The 22,732-nt window shown below is 40.5% G+C and overlaps 1 protein-coding gene across 1 annotated transcript in view; it reads right to left on the bottom strand.

The window, feature by feature from the left end:
* The window catches only part of LOC140907760 (potassium voltage-gated channel subfamily KQT member 1-like), a 744,155-nt gene that overhangs the window by 621,424 nt on the left and 99,999 nt on the right, over positions 1-22,732 (bottom strand). Inside the window, exons 7-11 of the mRNA XM_073334512.1 lie at positions 21,808-21,918; positions 17,568-17,663; positions 16,560-16,705; positions 13,393-13,522; positions 3,737-3,769 (exon numbers count right to left, since the gene is read on the bottom strand). Of these exons, the coding sequence (XP_073190613.1) occupies positions 3,737-3,769; positions 13,393-13,522; positions 16,560-16,705; positions 17,568-17,663; positions 21,808-21,918 (516 nt within the window). The remainder of the gene's footprint in view (positions 1-3,736; positions 3,770-13,392; positions 13,523-16,559; positions 16,706-17,567; positions 17,664-21,807; positions 21,919-22,732) is intronic.

Raw genomic sequence — 22,732 nt, 5'->3', positions numbered from 1 at the left:
AAAGACACAGATATTGACCACCAGCACATAGCATGATGCACAAGACTAGTGCAGCAAGTCCATACCCCTTCAAAATATAACAGTATAATTACCCAAGCAGAGCACATAGGACCTCAGTTTTCATGTTCTGCTCGAAGAGAGACACACACACACACAGTACACAGCACCACATTCAATTAACCTATCCTGAAAAAAAAAACCTGAAGGGTTAAGTTGACCCTGCTTGGAACCTGAATACGTAGTTTGAGGAAATATAGCTACCCAAGGCATGACGTTTTGGCTACTAAGCCATCCCCTGGTAAAAACCAAACTGCAATCTAATAAAAAATACAGTTTATAAAATCAATACCAATTAGTGCCCTTTCAAGCATCCTAGGACTGGGAGGTACCTCAAGAGGTCATCTAATTCAGTCCCCGGTACTCATGGCAGTACTTAGTATTATCTAGACCATTCCTGGCAGGTGTTTGTCTAACCTGCTCTTAAAAATCTGCAATGATGGAGATTCCGCAACCTCCCTAGGCAATTTATTCCAGTGCTAAACAACACTGACAGTTAGGAAGTTTGTTAGTCTGGTGGTGTTTAACATCTTTATTAATGACATGAATATAGAAAGAAAGAGCCTACTGATCAAAATTTGCAGATGACAAAGCTGGCGCGGGGGTGGGGAGGTTGTCAACACTTTCGAGATTAGAGCTAAAATTCAGAGGGATCTTGATAAAGTGGAGAACTGGGCTATAGACAACAAAATGAAATTCAACAAAGATAAATGTAAGGCGCTACACTTATGGAAGAAAAACCAAATGCACAAATACTGAATGGGGGGATAACTGGCCTGGCAGCAGCACTGCTGAGAAGGATCTGGGAGTTGAGGAATCACAGCCTTAACATGAGTCAGCAATCTGATCCTGTTGCAGAAAAAGCAAATGCAATTTTAGGTTGCATTAACAGCGGCACAGCATGGAAGTCACAGGTAGTTACACTACAGCTCAACTTGGTGCTGGTTAGACCTCAGCTGGAGTGTCCAGTTTTGGTCACCAATGTATAGAAAGGACTTGGAGAAACTGGAAAGGAACCAGAGGCAAGCAACAAAGATGATCAAAGGGATGGAATGTAAACCATATGAGCAAAATCTGAAAGAACTGGGTATGTTTAGTTTGGAAAAGAGGAGATTAAGGGGAGACATGATAGTGGTCTGGAAACACTTGAAAGTCTACAAATATTGTCCAGAGATTACTTTTGGCCTACATTTTACATTTTTCTTACTGTATCACACAGTTCTCTCTTGCCACAGAGGGCAGGACAAGAGGCAATGGGGTCAAACTACAGCACAGCAGATTAAGATTAAATCTCAGGAAAAGCTTCCTAACTAAGAACAGTAGGACAATGGAACAGACTGCCTAGGGAAGTTGTGCAGGCTCCTTCACTGGAGATTTTCAAGAGGAGGCTGGATAGCCATCTGTCTTGGATGGTTTATACCCAACAAATCTTGCATCTTGGCAGGAGATTAGACTTGGTGGTCCCCTTCTAACCCTATGATTCTATGACCAGTTCCACAATGGCACTTCGGCAGTGTGATGCTGAGCTTCACAAGGCCTAACTTTTCGGTGCCTAGAAAAACCACAGGAACAACACTGCAATCCACAAAGCCTGAGTTAGGCACCTCAGCTCCCCTACACAATGAATGGGGAGAGATAGGCACCTTGGAATGCGAGTCATACAGCCAGCACACTGGGGAAGGAGCCACCTAAATTAGCCAATGGGAGACGGTGAAGAGAGGGGTGTTTGAGAAGCTCCACTCCTCCGAGTTTGACACCGAAATCCAGGCTTCAGGGAGACACCCAGCTCTGTTTGCAACCCATGAACCTGGGGGAGATGGGTGCTCCTGCACCTAACTTGTGTGTGGATCCAGATGGGGTAGGCATGCTCGGAGGCTGCCTAACTCTGTACAAAACAGCTGGAGAGTGGGGAGGGAGCCCCTGATTTATAACCATTAGCCCAGTAGATAGGGTACCCATCCAGAATGTGGAAGACTCTGGTTCAAGTCCTGCTCTGCTTGATGAGAAGGAATTTCCTGCTTTCAAGTGAGTACCCTTGCCATGGGACGAACAAACCATTCTCACTCTCTTTAGCCCAATCACTATTTAATTATTCAGTTATTTAATTAATGTGAAATAATGAAAATAGGAGCAATTGAGGGAAGCCCACATCAGAATATCCTTTAGCCCAACAGTTAGGGCACTCACCTGAGAGGGGCAGATCCCTATTCAAATCCCTTCTCATCAGGCAGAGGGAGACAACCCAGGCAGGTAACTTAACCATGGGACTAGAAGTCATAAGGAAAGTCTTCCTCCATCTCCACCAGTTGCTTTGCGTAGAGGTAAGCCACCTCTGAGCACACAACCCCGTTTGGGCCCCAGACACTTGTTAAGTGGGCAAACAAGTATCTTCCCTCCGTTTGTGCATTTCTCAGGGGCTTAGACAGCCAGGCACCTACAGCAAGGCATCCCTGTACATGCCGTGAAGCAGACATTTAGGCATCTAGGGAACTTTTACTGCAAACACTTCAGTGCCAACAGGGTTAGGTAGCAGATGAGCAGGGCTTTTGTGGATCATAAAGGATCCTAAAAACAGGATTTAAGCACTTAAATTTAAGACTCAGGCATCTAAGTACCTCTATGGTTCCACACCTGAGTGCCTTAAAGGTAAAATCCAAGATTTTGAATTTGACTCAATAGTCTAGTGAGAGCCTGTGTAACTAGCAGAGGGAATATTTGATAGGTCCACAGTAGCAAGTGTTGGTGAGGAGATGAACTACACATGTTGTCAGGTTTAGTTAGTGAGTCACTATAAATGTTCAAAAACAAATAAGAAGGGCTTTTCACTACATTGTTTGTTCAAGTTGTCACTCAAGTTTTGCTCCTACCCCAACTCCTTTCCACATACAGAAGCCTGCAGCTCAAAGTAAGCAGTGCTTCAAGCTCAAGTTAGCTAGCCTGGAGGTGGGAAGAGGGGATTGAAGCTCAAGTGCTGCTGTTACTAGAGATACTAATGCAGCGGGGATGCAGCAGCTCAAGTGAAACAACTCAAACTGCTAATGAAGTCATTCTGCATAGCTCTAGAGTTTTTTTGCAACCTGGTCACTCTTGAGTGGGGTAACTCAAGTGTATTAACTCGAGCAAACTGTTGCAGTGAAGACATGCCTTAAAAGAGCAAGTTTTCTCCACCAATATCCATGCACTTCACTGTTTGCAAAACCCTCTTAGAAGCTCAGAACATTTCTCCCCCCCCCGCACTTATTTCTTTTGCATTTCAGTAGAAAAATATTAATCCCCCCCATCCCCATCGTTTTTAAAAGAGCAGAAGTCCATATGGGTGCCTGTTTATTTCTTTATGATGCAGCATCATAGACATTAGCAGGAATATGAAGGATCTCTAGAAATGAATCAGGCCTGGTCTAGTTGAATTAGGTACATCACTCCAAGGTGTGAAAAATCCACACCCCTGATCAATGAAGTTATGCTGACTTCCTCCCTGTGTAGATGTATCCAAGCTGATGGAAGAATGCTCCCATTGACCTAGCTCCCATTGCTCAGGCAGGTGTTGTTCCTACACTGATGGATAGGCTGCATCAACACCATGGGGTTATACCAACATTACTACACCGTAACTATAGTGATATAGTCCCTGTACTGCACACATGGCCTCAGTTCATATGCCTTGCTCAAGAAAACTTACTGATTTCAGTGAAGAGTTCTTGAATAAATCATTCTAGATAGGACCCTTGGTTAATTGTTTGCTGCACAATAGCAGAGGGAATTCACACACTGGAGCAAATTTGGTCTAGAGAGTTTTATTGAATTTACTGGGAGCCTTATGCAAGTATTGAAGAGAATTTAGCCTACCTACCTTTGGTGTGTTACCTAAAGTGTATTACACCAAAAATGGGTGGCATAAATTCTCTTTGCTAATACTTGCATAAGGCTCTCAGTGTTACACCAAAACTGATAGATGTTTTTGTTCCTTTCTTGTTTCATTTCATTTTTCATCAGTCAAAAAAAAGATTGTTTTTTTAAAAACAGATCATTTCAACTGGAGGAAATTCTTTACCATGTAATAGAAATTTCTTCACCATGTAAGAATTCTAAGGGAGATAAAGTGGAAAGCTGGCAAACACCCCATTCTAACAAAAGAGGCCTTATCAGATATACTGTGTATTTTTTTGTTTAGAGAAGTAAGACTATCCTAAACATGGTAGCATATTGTTTTGACAAAGATAAGCTTTACAAAGATAAGCCTATACATATAAAGATATCTTTCTAAATTCTCTCTCATACCAGTCACTTTTTTGCCATACCAACTTGTGCATAAATAGAAAGGAAGACATGATTTCTCTAAAGTCAACTGCTATTTTGGTCCAAGGGTTAAACAGTAGAGCATGATGCAAGAATCATGGAGCCAGCACCATCCATGTGCTTAATATGAAGCACATGTTCAGCGTCAGTTTTCTGGGACCCAAGGTTCTCAAGTCAACTCTCATCTTGGTCTCTCACACTCACCAATATACTAGTAAAAACGTTAGTCCTTTTATGAGAGCCTCATCTTCTTAAGCTATAGAGTTATTAGCTAACAAATGGGCTCATGAATATAATTTGTCTACATATTGCAGGATTTCAACAACTATCCGAGATACATACTTTTGGCAGCAAAAGAAAAAAAAGTGTCCTGATTCTGGAACTTGCATTCCTTTCCAATTCTGTGTTTTTAATTAACATTTCTTTTGCATGGCAAAGCATTGATGGCTTCAGTTTTTAACATTAAATGGGATACTCCTTTTTAAACCTTAAAAAACAAAGCTTGATAAAACAGTACCAATACTGCAATACCATAATGAACTTCTAAACCATAATTCTACAGTAGTCTACACAATTGTGTTACTTACTGTATACATGTCATTTATCAATTTGGTGATAAAGGCTGGAAGAGGGGCATAGTCATAGTAAAAGAACACACTGGTCTTCCGTTCCTGAGGATCTGGATTCGTGTCCTAAAGTCCCAAGTACAGCTAGTTGAAACATATTTGACTGAATGAAAATACAAAGCTAGAATGTTTTGCAGAGATGTATCGGTTTTATCAAACTTTTTCTCTGAAAGACTTAAAGACAGACACACTCACAAACTAGCCTGGGATCCAAAAGTCCCAACTCTACCTGATTCTGTGTGGCATAGGATGAAAACACTCTGCTTTGAGTCAGGCAGACATCTTGAAGCAATGAAAAATGAAAACAAATTTCAAAAATGTTGTAAGTGGCAGTGCAATGGAATTATCGCCTAGGCAGCTCTAGTCAGAAACAAGAGAGTGTATTTGGCACTCACAGCTTCTCTCTTTCTACCCCTCCCCACACAAACACTTTTGCACATCACAGGACTGGCCACAGAATTCAACTAACTGGCATTTTCTGCTCAAGGTGACCAGATCTGAAATGGTAAAGATATTGAAGAACTAAAATGCACTGGCGGAAATGTAAAAATAGGTCTGCATAGTACCTGACTGCAAAATGATTAGCTCAAGCAAATGCCAATAATGTCTGACTACGTGCATGATAATTAACAACAAATTTAAAAACAAAAAAGTAAGCAGCCCTATGAATACAGCATCTGGCATCTTTTAAACTCAGCCCTCATTGAATCTGAAGATCTTTAAACCAAGATTTCTGGCCACTTTCTCTGAGTAACTTCTAGGATATGTTCATATTTACCCTGTTCCCATCTATTTCCCATTAGTGACAGCTGTGCAGACCTTCACTAACTTGAGCATTTGCTTGGTTGAGTTAATATTAGCCACATGCTTTTTCTCACTTTTCATTCAGCTTATCAGCACTGGCATCTTTATGAATCCACTTCATTTAAAATGTTGGCTTCTTTATATATATTGCAGATTGTAATCCCTCCACCCCACAGGATGAAGGCAGCCCTCACTCTATGCCAATTCACAGAGTCTAAGAACAACCTATACACTACCAGATAATGGAAGCCATCATCAGTGTCAAAATTACATTATGTACAGTATGTAATGACATTAGCAATATTTATATAGGAAGGCCTTTGAAGTTGGTTTTTTTTCCACCCAAAAATGTCTCATCATTTTGATCTATACACAAGGGAAAATTACTATGCAAGAAATCCCAAAAAGCAAATTAAAGCATAACAATGGATAGAAAGCTCATTTTTATCCCAGGGCTGATTTCTCATTCTGAGGTTCTTGTGACTTTGATAAATTTTATAATAATGAGGTGTACACATGACCTCTAATAACCAACAGCTTGTAATACGTTCCATCTGCTAGAGAAGTCCCAAGAGGCACTAGCCTTCTACGTCCAAAACTGTTTCTAATTCTTTTCTTCCAATTGAAGAAAAAAGTTAACAGCTATTCAGTTCAGCTCAGCTCTAGAAAGCTTATACCTGACTGGATAGTTGATATTTGAAAATGAAACTTTGCAAATGCATAGAAAAGGATCCTTTTATTCTCCTGCTTGGCTTGCTTCTTCATATCGATCATTTGTTCTAGTTATCTCAAGTGTCTCATCTAAGCCCTATAGGTATACTAGCAGATGTCCAGGCAAGAGCTCCCTCTTCCCTTACCACTCTGACACCCCCTCTGGGTGGGGTTGGTGGCCTGTGATATACAGAAGGTCAGACGAGGCAATCTGGTGGTCCTTTCTGGCCTTAAACTAGGATGCTCTGATACTAGACCTCTTTGCAGCAGAAGATATAGACCACAGCAATGGTAGCAGAGAAAGATAAAACCTGATTTCTGGGCTGTAAAGCAAAGTCAGAGTTTCTGTCCTAAAAACCTGAAATGAGGAGGAAGCTGGGCTCAGTACTGAAAAAGAAAATTGTATAGTGATCCTGAGAAGAGTAAATCAGTGCGTAAGAGCTCTTGATTAAGAGCAATAGAAATGCAGGGCAAGAAAATACTACAAAGTACCTTTTAGGTCTTTTCACAAAGTCATATTCTGAAGACTTGCTCTTGGTGGTTCATCACTTGGTAAATCCATGCTGCCTCTACTGAGGTGGAGATATATATTATTTTTTTCCCATTGACACGAATTTTTCTTTAACCTTTCCAGATATGATCTGTACGGACTGGGTTTGCTGCCACTGTAGCAGCAGATCCATGTTTGTATAGGATAAATTTAATGTCTTCAGAATGACTCCAAAAACAATTGCTCACCAAGAATCTGGAAGCACTCAAGGAGTTTGGGCAAACACCACAGTTGTTTGTCCCTCATGGTTAGTAAAGAAAAAGCAGAGCAATATTCAGTCCACTGTATCCTGAGATTGCCAGGACTCTTTGGGAAGGTAGGATACTGGCAACCCTCATTCATATCTCTGCTTCATGCTAAATGAACTTAGCAATTAATGCCCTAAGCTTCCCTTTTGGGGTAGAAAGTAATTGAGAAGGAGCTGTCCTGTCATGAGGGGTTCCTGTCTGGAGGCCTCAGATTTCCCCGATCCTTCCATTTGACTTTAAGACTGGATGGACACAAAAAATGGCATTTGTCTCACTGGTGAAGATCTCATACTAATGGGCAATTGTCAGGTGTCCAGACTTTTTTTAATACATTAATAAAAATCAGCAACATTTAACAACACTGGTCACAAGCATAAGGCTCATCTCCCCTCCTCACAAGCATTCATGTGTCAGAGCGAAGGAGCGAAGTGTGGGGAGAATTGCTTGTTTGTAGAGGATGGCCATTTTTGCCCACCTGTGGAATTATATTTATGTCTATTAAGCCTGAGCTCTCTGGAAGGGCACAGTCTATAAATCCAAGAATATAAATGTTATAGGCAACAACGAATATCCCAAAACGCAACTGAGCCCTGGTCTACACTAGGAGTTTAGGTCGAATTTAGCAGCGTTTTTTATTTCTTGTTTTGAGCCACTTCATCTACCTTTATACATCTTGCTGGCAGCAGACTGTGCAGTACGACAGCTAGCCAACATCATCTCCTGGGTGCTCGGCAGAAGACTGGGCAGTATGACTAGCCATCATCTTCTGCTGGCTGGACGTTAAAAGACAGCGCACTGCCGGTAGGACTGAATCACCACGAGACGAAACTTAAAAGGGAAATGACCTGGCTGAGTCACTCCCATGTTTGCCCAGGCGCCCGATTAAAAGAGCACCCAGGACTATGTCAATGACGGCTACCAGTCATACTGCACTGTCTGCTGCCAAAAGGCAATTAACTGCTGCTGTGTAGCAATGCAGTACCACGTCTGCCAGCACCCAAGAGACATACGGTGATGGTTTGCTGAGTGGGCTCCATGCTTGCCGTGGTATGGCGTCTGCACAGGTAACTCAAGAAAAAAGGTGCAAAACAATTGTCTGCCCCTGCTTTCACAGAGGGAGGGAACGGGGGCCTGACGATATGTACCCAGAACCACCCACAACAATGTTTTAGCCCCATCAGGCACTGGGATTTCTACCCAGAATTCAGATGGGTGGCGGAGACTGCGGGAACTGTGGGATAGCTACCCACGGTGCAATGCTCCGGAAGTTGATGGTTGCCTCGGTACTGTGGACATACTCCGCTGACTACATGCACTTAGAGCACTTGTGTGGGGACACACAATCAACTGTATAAAACTGCTTTCTACAAAACCGACTTCTATAAATTCGACCTAATTTCGTAGTGTAGACACAAATGTGGCCCATACAATGTACTCACATACTGTACTCTAGGTGTTGGGCAGGGAATAAAAATTCAAGGTTTTAAAAGCATATGAAGCATAATCTTGCTAGGAACATTTAAAAGCTGATGAAAGGCTAATAATGATGAATGAGGAATAAAGAGAGATATTACAGTGAAATAAAGGAAACAAACATCCCACTGGAAAATTGTGTGGCCACTAAATCTAGGGTAATTCTCCCAGGATTAAGATTGCTTCTCCATCATCATCCGTCATCATCCGAAGTCATGTACTGCACGTTCTTCAACCAAGGTAAAGAAACAGTTTATATTACACCTGCCAAAACAGTGCAATTAAAAATACTTATTTCACAACACCACATTTTGTACAGCATATTTCACTTGAGATCATTACAAACTGACTCTGCAAGTCAGTATTTATGAAAGGAACATTTTTCTAACATTGTTTTACACATTGGATAGTCCAAAAATTACTGATCTACCATATTTTTACAGATGGTTTTTTTCTGAAGCATCACAGTTCATAAGTTCTCATTCCTCCCCTTGCTACTCACGAGCACCTGCTGTGACACTATGTTCACATCTGAATTAAACAGCTGGCAGGCACTATTTAAAAAAACCTAGAGATATGATGTTGCAATGACAGATCAGTAGAGATGATGCCGGCTGACACCACCTAAGTTTGTCATAGTCTCTGTAAAACCCTCAGCTTCCACACATCTATGGCCAAGCCACTCCAGTCTATGGAACACTGAAAGGGCAGACAGTATCATCTCTGTCATTTACCATTCCTTTATCCCTTCCTAAACTCCTCCAATACTCTTCCATTTTGATTTTAGTTTCAAGGCACAAGGGAGGGGAGGGGGGAATTCCCCCCTTTTTGAAGCACCAGGCTGCAAGCCTTTAACTGCTCACAAGGAATCTTTGAGGAAAATCAGGTTAAAACTGTTAAGGTGGTCAAGCATATTTAGCCAATTAATCAATCTAGTTGGCTCAACATATTCTTGGAAGCTTTGTTACAGAAGGAATAAATCAGAAGAGGAAACACTGTAACTTAGCACTGCACTTTGGCTAAAAGGAGATAAAGAAGATAGAAATACAGTTGGCCCTAGAATAGCATGCATTCTAGCCTCTACAGCAAGGGTTGGCAACCTTCGGCATGCAGTCCATCACAGTAATCTGCTGGCGGGCCGTGAGACGGTTTGTTTACGTTGACTGTCCACAGCCATGGCCGCCCACAGTTTGCTATTTCCAGCCAATGGGAGCTGCGGAAAGCAGTGTGGGCCACAGGGATGTGCTGGCCACTGCTTACCACAGCTCCCTTTGGCCAGGAACAGTGAACTGCAGCCACTGGAAGCTGCAGGGGACATGACTAGGAATGGTCAATGTAAACAAAATGCCACAAGGCCTGCCAGCGGATTACCCTGATGAGCTGCACGCCGAAGGTTGCTGACCACTGCTCTACAAACTGGAAAAACCAACAACTTAATTCTCTCTTCACCCATCTGAAGGGAGAAAAAAAAACAAACACCTGATTTTCCTTTGTTACCAGCTGGTAGGGGCAGAAAGCACTACAAATATAAAGTTAGCCTTTGTAACATAATATTTCCAGCTAGACAGAGCACTTTGAACACAGAAACAGCTATAGCAGGTCAGACCAATGGGCCATTTAGCTCCGTATCCTGTCTTCTGAGACCAGCCAATGCCAGATGATTTAGAGGGAATGAACACAACAGGGCAATTAGTAAGTGATCTATCTTCCAGTCCCAGATTCTGGCAGCTGGAATTTTAGGGATACTTAGAGCATGGGTGGGGTCCCTGACCAACTTGGTTAATAGCCACTGATTGACCTATCCTCCATGAACTTATCTAATTCTTTTTTTGTTTTTAAAGTTATACTTTTGACTTTCACAACATTCCCTGGTGATGAGTTCCATAGGTTAACTGTGCATTGTGTCAGGAAGTGCTTTCTTATATTTAACACTTGCTGCCTATTAATTTCATTGTGCGACTCCTGGTTCTTGTGGTATGTGAAGGGGTAAATAACACTTCACTATTCACTTTCTCCACACCATTCATGATTTTATAGACTGCTACCAATCCCCCCCTTAGTCATCTCTTTTCCAAGCTAAACAGACAAATGTATGAAAACTGTTCCGTATCCCTTAATAATTTGTATTGCCCTTTCCTTTACTTTTTCCAATTCTAATATATTTTTTAAGATGGGGTGAGCAGAACTGCATGCAGTATTCAAGGTGTGGGTGTACCATGGACTTATATAATGGCATTATATTTTTTGTTTTATTATCCATCCCTTTCCTGATGGTTGCTAACATTCTCAGCTTTTTTGATTCCTGCTACACATTGAGCAGATCTTTTCAGAGAACTATCCACAGTAACTCCAAGATCTCTTTTTTGAGTGGTAACATCTAATTTAGACCCCATCATTTTCTATGTATATTTTGGAATACATTTTCCAATTTGCATTACCTTGCATTTATCAACACTGAATTTCATCTCCCATTTTGTTGCCCAGTCACCAAGTTTTGTGAGATCCCTTCATAACTTGGCAGTCAACTTTGGACTTACCTTATTTTGTGTCATCTGCAAACTTTGTCACCTCACGGTTTACCTCCTTTTCCAGATTATTTATGAATATGAATAGCACAATCCCAGTACAGATTCTTGGGGGACCCCACAATTTACCTCTCCATTGTGAAAACTGACCAGTTTGCTTGTTCAAACGGTGAACATTTAAGGAATATTCTTTAAACGAACAACTGAACAGGCAGGGGAATGGACAAGGACTTTAATGTTCTTTTCTTTAACTTCTATGATGCTAAGGAACAAATAAAACTTAATTACCAACCACACTTTCTCTTTTGCCTGTCACTGTCTGACTATTACTGCAATAGCTATATAAGATGAAGCAAAATCTTCAAGTGAGAATGCATTATAAAAATTATAAAAATACTCTAAGTTACAACATAATACAAGAATGTAGTAGAGAGGTTAATCGAAGTATGAATAATTTATGTTGCTTTACATTAGGATTCAATTCAAAACAATAAGAAAAATCAAAATATACATGAATGAAACCTTTAACCAATACATTAGTTTTAATCTGCATTTGGATGCACCCCATGGATATAAATAGCAACTAATTTTAAATGTAATTGCTCAATTAGTATATTTTTTAGAAGTAGCCAAAGATAGAGATTTGAATGGTGTCCATTTACAGCAACCTCTAAGTAGCTGCCTCTCACTCTAGGTATACTATATAAATAGCCCATCAAGAGGGCCCTCAGAGAGAAACCAGAATGTCATGTGCTTACACTTTTCTTAACTGATTTATTTTTGCTACTCAACAGCCTCTGTTGTTGGTTAGCGGATTATACAACCTAGCATACTACTTGACCTTCATTCCTGTGGTCTATGAAGTCAAAACTATTCAAAAAAGTCACCACCTTATTACACTGTGTTCAGCAGCAGCAGGTACACAGCATGTACTCTGAGAACAAATACATTTAAAAAGCAAACTATCGCACCACAAAAAAACAGAGAAAAAAGCCGTCAAATCCTGTGACAGCCCAAATGCCATATTAGAAAATCCATTTAGTACAGAGATGCTAGGCAAGTTTATTGGAGACTTCTTGAATCCCATGTCAAACGGCAGAAGGCATGATGTTCTTCAAAGCTACCTGAAACAAATACTTTATTTACTGTACTTGGCCAGATCATTTCTGGATCCTTCATTTAGCCTAGCAGGTTTCCAAAAGGGCAAGATAGGAGCACGTGGAAACCATCCTCCAGTGAATCTGCTTCCTCTGCTAGAGGCTTCGCTGGTCCAAGATTTGTACAGAGAGGGGGTTTTTACCCAAAAGACAAAGGGAGGTAGATTACAGATAGAAAAATTGTTTTAAGAGCAGCTCTGAAATTTATTATACCAATACTATTTTATATGCACATTTATGTAGTAGTCTTCCATCATTAAAAGTCTCAAAGCACTGTACAAACACAAGAATCTCTTTACTTAAGACTGAAATCCAGCCATTTCCAGAGTGAAATGCAGCTACTGTTTACAACACAGAACTTTAATGCAGGAAGTGAAGAAAAATACTGTTTCCAACTGAAACTATCATATCCACCTCGGTATAAAATATGTATATGCCACCCCATCATTGTCATAGCTGCATGTCACGCTAGCATATAAGATAAGAAAAGCAAGTCTCACTTTCTCCCTTCCCAGTTGGTAAGAACTTGATTAAATTGACAGGGTATATGTGTGTGTTGATAACATACTGAGGGAAAGCTAGGCTCATGGGATAAACTTTGCATTTAGTTCTCACTGTGGGGTGAGGTCTGTGCCAGAAATTTTAAAAGGCAGAACTAAACTGGCATTTTGGACTTTATGTACAGTATGTTCAACAAAAACACAATTCCTTTGATAGTCACGATATATGCTAATTTATCTCTAATTTTACTATGTGGTGCCCACATTTTTGTCATTTAAATGGTCCTTGTTTTCAGATAACTTGCTTCATTAACTATTTTAAAATTGCATACACAAAGATTGTATCCTTTTGCCAATTCTTTCAACAGTGTCTGCTTAAAAGATTTGCAGCCCTAAACATAAATGTAAGTAAATTACCTCCAGGTTCATCAAGGTAAAAAGCCACGTCTTTTTTGTCTTCTCTTTCATCAATGTGATCGTAAGTAATTTGTGGAATGGGTAAGGCAGTCTGTCCAGGATTTACTATTGGTGTCGAGCCATTATCACGCCCAGGTTTTCCTTTTCTTTTATATCTTCTAGACTGAAGCAATGGAAATGGGATAATAGCAAAGATATTAACTGCATGCAGAGAAAAGTGCAACACGCTTGAGATTTATTATATAGTAAATTTGAATTTGATACTACAACTTTTAAGTTAATTAAGAAGTAAGGGTGAAATTCAGAGCCACGGCCAAGGTCAAATTCAAAGCCATGGCCAAAATCCTTGGCCAAAGTTTTCAAAACTGACACATTCTGGATGCCCAACTTTAAAACACCTTAAAGAGACCAAACTTCTAGTGAGCAGGCAGTCAATACTCTCTGAAAAGAAGGTCTCTCTAATTTTTCTCAAATTGGATGCCCAAAACTTGAGTATAAAACTGAGGCCCCAAAATTATGTGTTGTGACTATATAACAATTGCACAGGCATCAAGGCCTTTTAGAAAGATAGAACAGAGGGCTAAGAGTAGAAAAACAAGATCTAATGGCTAGATTTCTTCAATAGTCTGAGAAAATTCAGAATTGCTGTAGCTTCTCTCCAGAGTGTACTGGTGCAGCTAGAGATTTCCCTATTTTCCCTGTCTGTGAGTAAGTAAATGAATTAAAAATTACATTAATATCAAACCTTGATTCTATATGATGTGCCAGGAACAGTACTAAAATGGGGAACTTGATGGAATCTAATATTATAATTCAAAATGTGTGTAAAAGGGAAGTCAACTATTAGAGATAAAGATTTGGGCAAAATATTGTAAACTTTAACAGGCTTTACCTCGTGGGCAATTCTGTTTGGAAAGAAAGGGGTTGTGTTCCTGTTGATTTCTTTTCATTTAAGTGATAAAGCAAAGTAGCAAGGCTAATGTTTGCAATTAAGCATGCTTATTCTATCAAGTTAGTGAAATACATCTATGCTGAAAGAGGCCATAAATAAAAGGAAGTGAAACCAAACTGTGTTTATAAGAACACTTGACCAGAGTGGAATAATCAGAAATATAACTGATTCATAAAGCACAGATTCAGCTCAGTCATATGTACAGAAGTCCCGCCAATTTTGTTAAAACAAGAACAGAAATGGAAAATTTACACAGACGTTCTAGTTTGAGAACAACGGTCACTGAAGTGACTTTGCGCTGTATAATGTACTCGTTTAAATATCAAAGACTATGGAGGTACTTTTTATAAATTATGTGATCTTTAAATTGGATGTTTCAGTAGCTAGCAGAGTATTTTGATTGAGAAATTACAATTTGAGCAAGCATAACTGCAAAACCGGCTAAGAGATATGCCATAGAGAGGCTCCCAGAAAGCTGTCCGTGGAGATAAGTTGCTGACCAGAGCAAAACAGCTGGAGTTCAATGAAGGTCCTAAAATGATTGTACCAGCAGCTATGACCTAACTTGTCTTTACACAAGCTGGTGTGACAAGCTGTATTGCAAAAAGAAATTGGAAAATTCCAGGCCCCATTGCAAGATCTCAAAAGCAGATGTCTCGTTCCCTGATTGGACTAATTTATGTTGGACATTTCAATTCTTCGGTAAAAGTTTCGGTCACGATTTGGTTGGTCCATGCCAGCATCTCCAAGAAAAGGCACTAAATTGAACCACCCAGCAGCAATAGGATAAAACAGCCTGTCTCCTTCATGTACTTTGCTTCCCAAAAGCCAAAGGACCCCTGAAGGGAGAAGATGGACATCATGGGCTGGAAACCTGGGAGTCCTGGTGATATCAAGTGCCTATATTGGCTAGGCACCCCAACAGTCTTCTATTTTCCAGCAGTTTCGGTTGCTAGGGCTCTGGGAAAAGACTATAGTTGTGTGTCCTCCTGTCCACCTTTGTTTGCAGTGTCAGCTCCTGATGTGACCAATAACTAAGCTGGTGGCTGGGCAACGATCTGGTGATAAGTAACACACACACTTTAGCCTGGCTGACAACCTAAATCAGCTAGTTGACCACTTCCTGAAACAGTGTACCTAATTAGAAAGGAAGTGTACATGCTTGTGTATGTGCTTTAAAGATTTTCATGAAGTGACAGTGTGTGTCTGAGAAGAGCTAGCTCTTCTCATCAGGGTCAAATTTACCCCCTGCCAAGGGCCTGCACAAAGCCAATACGCCACTTTAACCCTCAGAATAAGGGCCGGGTAGGTTTAAGTGGTACAGAGACATCTTTGCTGGCCCTCTTCACAAGTGAGAGAGTTTCACCCATTAATGAACAAAGGCAGAATCTGCAATTATGGGATTAAGTTATTGCAGGGGAAATCCAGGTATAATAGTGCACTAGGAAAAATGAGAAAAATAGAGGCAGTGTGATCCAGAGGGAAAGGCACTGGCCTGGGAGTCAAAGGACCAGAGTTATTTTTCTTAGCCTTGTCACTAGCTTGTTGTACGAGATTACACAGGCACAGAGCAATGCCATGCCTTGTGCTAACCCTCCCCTCCGTCTGGATTGTCTGTTCAGATTGTATGCTCGTCAGGGCAGGACCTGTCTCTTACTATGCATTTGCACAGCACCTCTCTCTGCTACTGTAATGAAAATAATAATACACACTTGGAAACAGAGACATGCACGGAAATTTGGCTTTATTTCAGCCAAACTAGGATATTTGCCTGACTTGCTTTTCAAAAGTCTTCTATAGAGACAAGCACTTTAAACCAATTAAATTAGATATTACAAGCCAAATTAAGAGCACAGGCCCTACTGCTCTACTGCCTTTCCCTTTTCCAGTCATACATAACTGTTCAGTTGAGTATAAAATGGATATAAAATGCTACCAGCTGATATAAGATAGCAATGAATGCTTAGTTGAACAGTTATAAATGTCTACATAAGGGACAAGGTAATGAAGAATCAGGCCCATAGAAATCAATGGATACATTCGAAACAGACGTATCCATCCATCAAGTTTGCTTTGAAAGGACAATTAAGTTGATCTTGACAATGTAGGAAATAGATTCCATATCCCATTACAGGTCTCTTCCAACCCAAATGTTCTACAAATTCACTGCAACCTCTCTACCTCTTTTACTTATATTCTGGTTGTTAACCCAACTAAATTAAAACCAAGAAGAAAATAAGTACAGCAAGTTCCTTTTAACCTGTTTTCTCAGACTGGGGCTAGATGGCGCTGGTGTTTTTTTGGTATTTTGAGCAGGCGAAGTAACATAGATCTTCCATGTTGCTGTAGAACTATATGATTTCTCTGCTGCATAGCACCGCCATAAAGTCTAAAGTAAAAATCAAACAATTATTTCTGTGAACAAATGGGCACTGTGTTCTGAAGGAAAGGTAACTACAACCCTGCCAAAAATAAACCTAGAGTGTGTTCTTTTATTTATACAAATGTCCTGCAAAGGGTTTTCACTGAACCACTATGTGCTGTTCAGTATAGCTACATGTCAAATAAAACACAGTCGCTCCCACGAGCAACTGTGCTAAGAGGTAATCATCACCAAAAGTCATATGGTCACTTCAGCATGTGGTGTTTTTAAACATGCTGCTCTTAGTATTATCAGTGGGAGTTGTGGCCTAATCCACTACACATGCAGATGAAAATCTGCCCCATAAGAGGAAATACTCTTAGAACATTAAGAAATGCTCCAGCTTTATTTTTTTATGCATTGTGCCACATTTTAGTAACTTTATTCTCAGTTGACAGTCTCTTTACACTATATTAAATGTAATATTGGAGCATTTTCCAAAGATGGGTGTATGTATCCATCCATCCATACCCACCCAATTATTTAAGACATACGTAGTACTTATGGGAATACTACAAGGTAGATAATAATTACATGAAAATTACAAATAAATGACAAAGTTGCTTCTTTAGTTCAACAAGAGTCTGCAACTGACCAGTGTCTTTCACTTGAGAATCTCAAAGCCCTTTAAAACATTAAACTTCACAACGAGCCTGTGGGATAGGTAATTATCCTCATGTCACGATCAGTAAACTGAGGCGAAATGATTTTGGGTTTAAAAGCCAATCAGCAGCAGAGATGGAATAGAACCCAGAAGTCATAACTCCTAGTCCTGTGACCACTAAACTATACTCCTCCATCTACTCCGTTTTAGGATTCAAGCGTTTACCTGAATTAGAGAAGCTGCCGCTGGGATTTGCCTGTTGAAATGCTTCTGACGTTGCTTCTGTTGTACCTTCAAGGCAAAACCAGAACCCAGAATCCCCTAAAAGTAAACCAAATACTGGTAAGTCTCTGGTAAAACTTTTTAAAACAAAAATTAAAAGCATGAAATAAAAACCATTTTCTTCTTGGCAACTCCTCCTTTAATATTAATGAGAGAATTTCACCTAAGCTCAGTTATAGTCATGGAGTATCTTAACTCTTAACATTTCCGGGATGACAAAATTTATCCAGTGATGAAATACAGTGTATTGGAGGTATTCTGGGCACCACATGACTTCACTAACTCTTTTACACAAATCAGGAAATATTCTGTCCCTAAAGAGACTCATAACCATACATTCACAGCTAGAATTTATGGGGAACATTATTCAATATACAGTAGCTGTAGCCACTTTCACTACATTCTAAAAGCAACTGGCACATGATAGTGAGAGAAAAAACTGAACTCCAGATGTATTTTACACTTACTATTTCCTTCCCCCACAAACAAACAACTCTTTTCACCTGTCACCTGTGGAAGAACTCAAGGAAACATACATGTTGCACTCTATAAAAGAATTTCTTTTAAAATTAAGGCAATAAATTATTACAGAGCTATAGCTGTATCCAGTTTCAATTTCTCAGAGGTTACATTAGTTTTTAGTAATGTGGGTTCATACCCTCTGAGTTCTGCTCTGAACAAACCTGCAATTAAAAAACAGTCAAGTATCACCTGGTTTTGACAAAACTGTAGCCCAGTTTTGTTCAAAATATTTACAAACCTTTAATAAATACAATGGCTGAGTTGAGTTTCCGTCTAGACAAGGAACACCATGTGTCTTCAGGCTTCAGACTGAAAGCTACACACCGTTCTTGTTGCCTGACATTCCTTCTACCTGTTGCTATATTATGTGTAGTGCTAAGTCATTCTAAGGATTTTATTTTCAAAACTTCAGCAAAAGTCTTATAGCTTAGTTAGTTTGTCCTTACATTCCCTCATATTCAATTTGGGGAGCCAAAAAAAGCCCAGCAATGGTGCTTTGCAGCAGACCTGATTGAGATTCCCAGGTTGCCTCCTTACAATCTCAGTTTTTTAAATCACAAAAGACAAGAAGATAAGGAGATCTGGGCTCTATTCCCAGTTTTGCCACTGGCCTGCCGGTTGACCTTGGGCAAGTCAGTTCACCTACCTGTACCTTAGTGTTCCCAATGGTAACATGAGGATAATGAATCTTATCTCCTTTATAAAGGGCTTCGAGATCTATGGATGAAAAGGGCTACAGAAAAGCAAGGTGGTGTTATATATTTAATGCCCAATATTTAAGGTATGTAAATGGCCACCATCACCATATTATCTGAGCTAGAGCTGAACGTTTTGGTTGGATATATTCCTGGCCGTTCCAGCACAAGACACAATCTTTAATTCCTGGAGACTTCAGGACAATCCTGGAGGGTTAGCAACCTTAATCTGAGTGCCTGACAATTTTTAATGTCTTTATCCTCATGACACTCCCATGAGGTGGAGAGTATTACCCCATTTTACAGAAGGGGAACTGAGGCACAAAAAAGTGACTTGCCCAAGGTCACACAGGAAGTCTATGGCAGAGCAGGAAACTGAACCTAGGTTTCCCAAGTCCCAGGCTATTCCCCCCCCCCCCCCCCCAACAACTGGATTCGCAAGAAAGGGGAAAAAATTCATAGGCAGGAGTTGTAGACCAAGCTGGATGAGCAAGCATCTCAGAGAGGTGATTAAGAAAAATCAGAAAGCATACAGGGAGTGGAAGAAGGGAGGGATCAGCAAGAAAACTTATCTTATTGAGGTCAGAACATGTAAGGATAAAGTGAGACAGGTTAAAAGTCAAGGAGAGTTGGACCTTGCAAAGGGAATTAAAACCATTTATAAAAGGTTCTATAGTCATATAGATAAGAAAAAACAAAGAAAGAAGAAGTGGGACCACTGAACACTGAGGATGGAGTGGAGGTCAACGATAATCTGGGCATGGCCCAATATCTAAACAAACACTTTGCCTCAGTCTTTAATAAGACTAAAGGGTATCTTAGGGATAATGGTAGCATGACAAATGGGAATGAGGATATGGAGGCAGACATTACCATATTTGAGGTAGAAGCGAAATTCAAACAGATTAATGGGACTAAATCGGGGGCCCAAATAATCTTCATCCAAGAAAATTAAAGAAATTGTCACATGAAATACAAGCCCATTAGCAAGAATTTTTAATGAATCTGTAAACTCAGGGGTTGTACCGTATGCCTGGAGAATTGCTAACATAGTTCCTATTTTTAAGAAAGGGGAAAAAAGGTGATCCGGGTAATTATAGGCCTGTTAGTTTGACATCTGTAGTATGCAAGGTCTTGGAAAAAATTTTGAAGGAGAAGGTTGTTAAGGACATTGAGGTCAATGGTGAATGGGACAAAATACAACATGGTTTTACAAAAGGTAGATCATGCCAAACCAATCTGATCTCCTTCTTTGAGAAGGAAACAGATTTTTTAGACAAAGGAAACGCAGTGGATCTAATTTACCTAGATTTTAGAAAGGCATTTGATACCGTGCCACATGGGGAATTATTAGTTAAATTGGATAAGATGGGGATCAATAGGAAAATTGAAAGGTGGATAAGGAATTGGTTAAAGGGGAGACTACAATGGGTCCTACTGAAAGGTGAACTGTCAGGCTGGAGGGAGGTTACCAGTGGAGTTCCTCAAGGATCAGTTTTGGGACCAATCTTTTTATTACTGACCTCGGCACAAAAAGTGGGAGTGTGCTAATAAAGTTTGCGGATGATACAAAGCTGGGAGGTATTGCCAATTTAGAGAAGGACAGGGATATCCTACAGGAGGATCTGGATGACCTTGTAAACTGGAGTAATAGTAATAGGATGAAATTTAATAGTGAGAAGTGTAACGTTATGCATTTAGAGATGAATAACAAGAATTTTAGTTATAAGCTAGGGACACATCAATTAGAAGTAACAGAGGAGGAAAAGGACCTTGGAGAATTGGTTGATCACAGGATGACTATGAGCTGCCTATGTGATATGGCTGTGAAAAAAGCTAATGCGGTCTTGGGATGCATCAGGAGAGGTATCTCCAGTAGAGATAAGGAGGTATTAGTACCATTATACAAGGCACTGGTGAGACCTCATCTAGAATACTGTGTGCAGTTCTGGTCTCCCAAGTTTAAGGAGGATTAATTCAAACTGGAACAGGTACAGAGAAGGGCTACTAGGATGATCCGAGGAATGGAAAACTTGTCTTATGAAAGGAGACTCGAGGAGCTTGGCTTGTTTAGCCTAACTAAAAGAAGGTTGAGGGGAGATATGATTGCTCTCTATAAATATATCAGAGGGATAAATACCAGAGAGGGAGAGGAATTATTTAAGCTCAGTACCAATGTGGACACAAGAACAAATGGATATAAACTGGCCACCAGGAAATTTAGACTAGAAATTAGATGAAGGTTTCTAACCATCAGAGGAGTGAAGTTTTGGAATAGCCTTCCAAGGAAGCAGTGGGGGCAAAAGATCTGGCTTTAAGATTAAACTCGATAAGTTTATGGAGGAGATGGTATGATGGGATAACATGGTTTTGGTAATTAAATATTCATGGTAAAACAGGCCTAATGGCCTGTGATGGGACATTAGATGGGGTGGGATCCGAGTTACCCAGGAAAGAATTTTCTGTAGTATCTGGCTGATGAATCTTGCCCATATGCTCAGGGTTTAGCTGACTGTCGTATTTGGGGTTGGGAAGGAATTTTCCTTCAGGGCAGATTGGAAGAGGCCCTGGAGGTTTTTCGCCTTCCTCTGTAGCATGGGGCACAGGTCACTTGCTGGAGGATTCTCTGCTCCCTAAAGTCTTTAAACTACAAATTTGAGGACTTCAATAGCACGGATATAGGTGTGAGGTTTTTTGCAGGAGTGGTGGGTGAAATTCTGTGGCCTGTGTTGTGCAGGAGGTCAGACTAGATGATCATAATGGTCCCTTCTGACCTAAATATCTATCTATGAATCATCCTTCCTTTCGTGAGGAATATTACGAGTTAAAAGGTGTAATAACTATGTGGTATATTCTGAGAAATTTTTTTTAAAAAAACACCACGTTTTCTTAACAATGGCATCAATTAACAAGTATTAGTATTATTTACACATAGGATTAAATAACTGCTTTGAATTCCCACTCACCGCTGGAAGAGCAAAAAAAGATATAGCAAATACTGAGAAACAGGAAGCAATCGTCTTCCCAATCCATGTCTGTGGTACTTTGTCTCCATAACCAATTGTTGTGACCGTTACCTGCACCATAAACAAAGAAAATATTCACTGCAAAGTTGTAAAGTTATTCCAGAAAGCAATGTGAAAGCATCACAACACATGACAATCCATTTGGCATAAACACGATTGGCCCGTGCCTAAAGCCCCAGCTCCTGAAATCATTTGCTTATGTTAGAATCTTGATCTCAATAGCCTGGAGAGAGGCGAGTAACCCCATTCATCTCTTTGGGGCACTGCACTGGGGGGCTCCATCAACACCACCCCAGCAGAGGACTCGTAGCAGGAAGAGAGGAGTACAATGGTTCCAGTGCACCCATCTGAATAGACACACCAGCAGACAGAATGTAAGTACAAGGGGACCCCATCCTGTTGCATCTGCCTGACTGGGAGAAGAGGCCCTGGCCACCACTACTCAAAGTGGGATGCTGGGCCACGAAGGGCAGGGCGCTCATGTCGAGGCATGTCTAACACACCATATGTCAAGGATGGGTTTTGGACAGGCGGCCTAGTGTCTAAAGCCAGTCAGATACTAGAAAGTGGAGTTGTGAGTTGATCCAGGGTTGGGAACCATGGGCCAGAGTCAGGACTCAGTGCTAGGACGTAAAAGCTGGGGATCAGGAACTGGAATTCAGTAGCAGGAAACAAAGCCAAGTCGAGAACTGGGTATCAGAGTCAGGAGGTAAAGCTAAGGTCAGCAATAGCACGAAAAAGCAGAATCTGTAACAGCAGCTAGCTAGGATTCTGCCTAGCTGTAGACCCAAACTTCCTCCCCAAGCTAAAATACTATGTCTGGACCCATCAGGAATGTCTTGTCAATTTGGCCCTCCCTGGGCAG

This window comes from Lepidochelys kempii, chromosome 1, assembly GCF_965140265.1.
Source record: "Lepidochelys kempii isolate rLepKem1 chromosome 1, rLepKem1.hap2, whole genome shotgun sequence".
Taxonomy (NCBI): Eukaryota; Metazoa; Chordata; order Testudines; family Cheloniidae; genus Lepidochelys; species Lepidochelys kempii.
The sequence above is the reverse complement of the archived record's forward strand: the minus strand, read 5'-3'. Positions and strand labels throughout refer to the sequence as shown.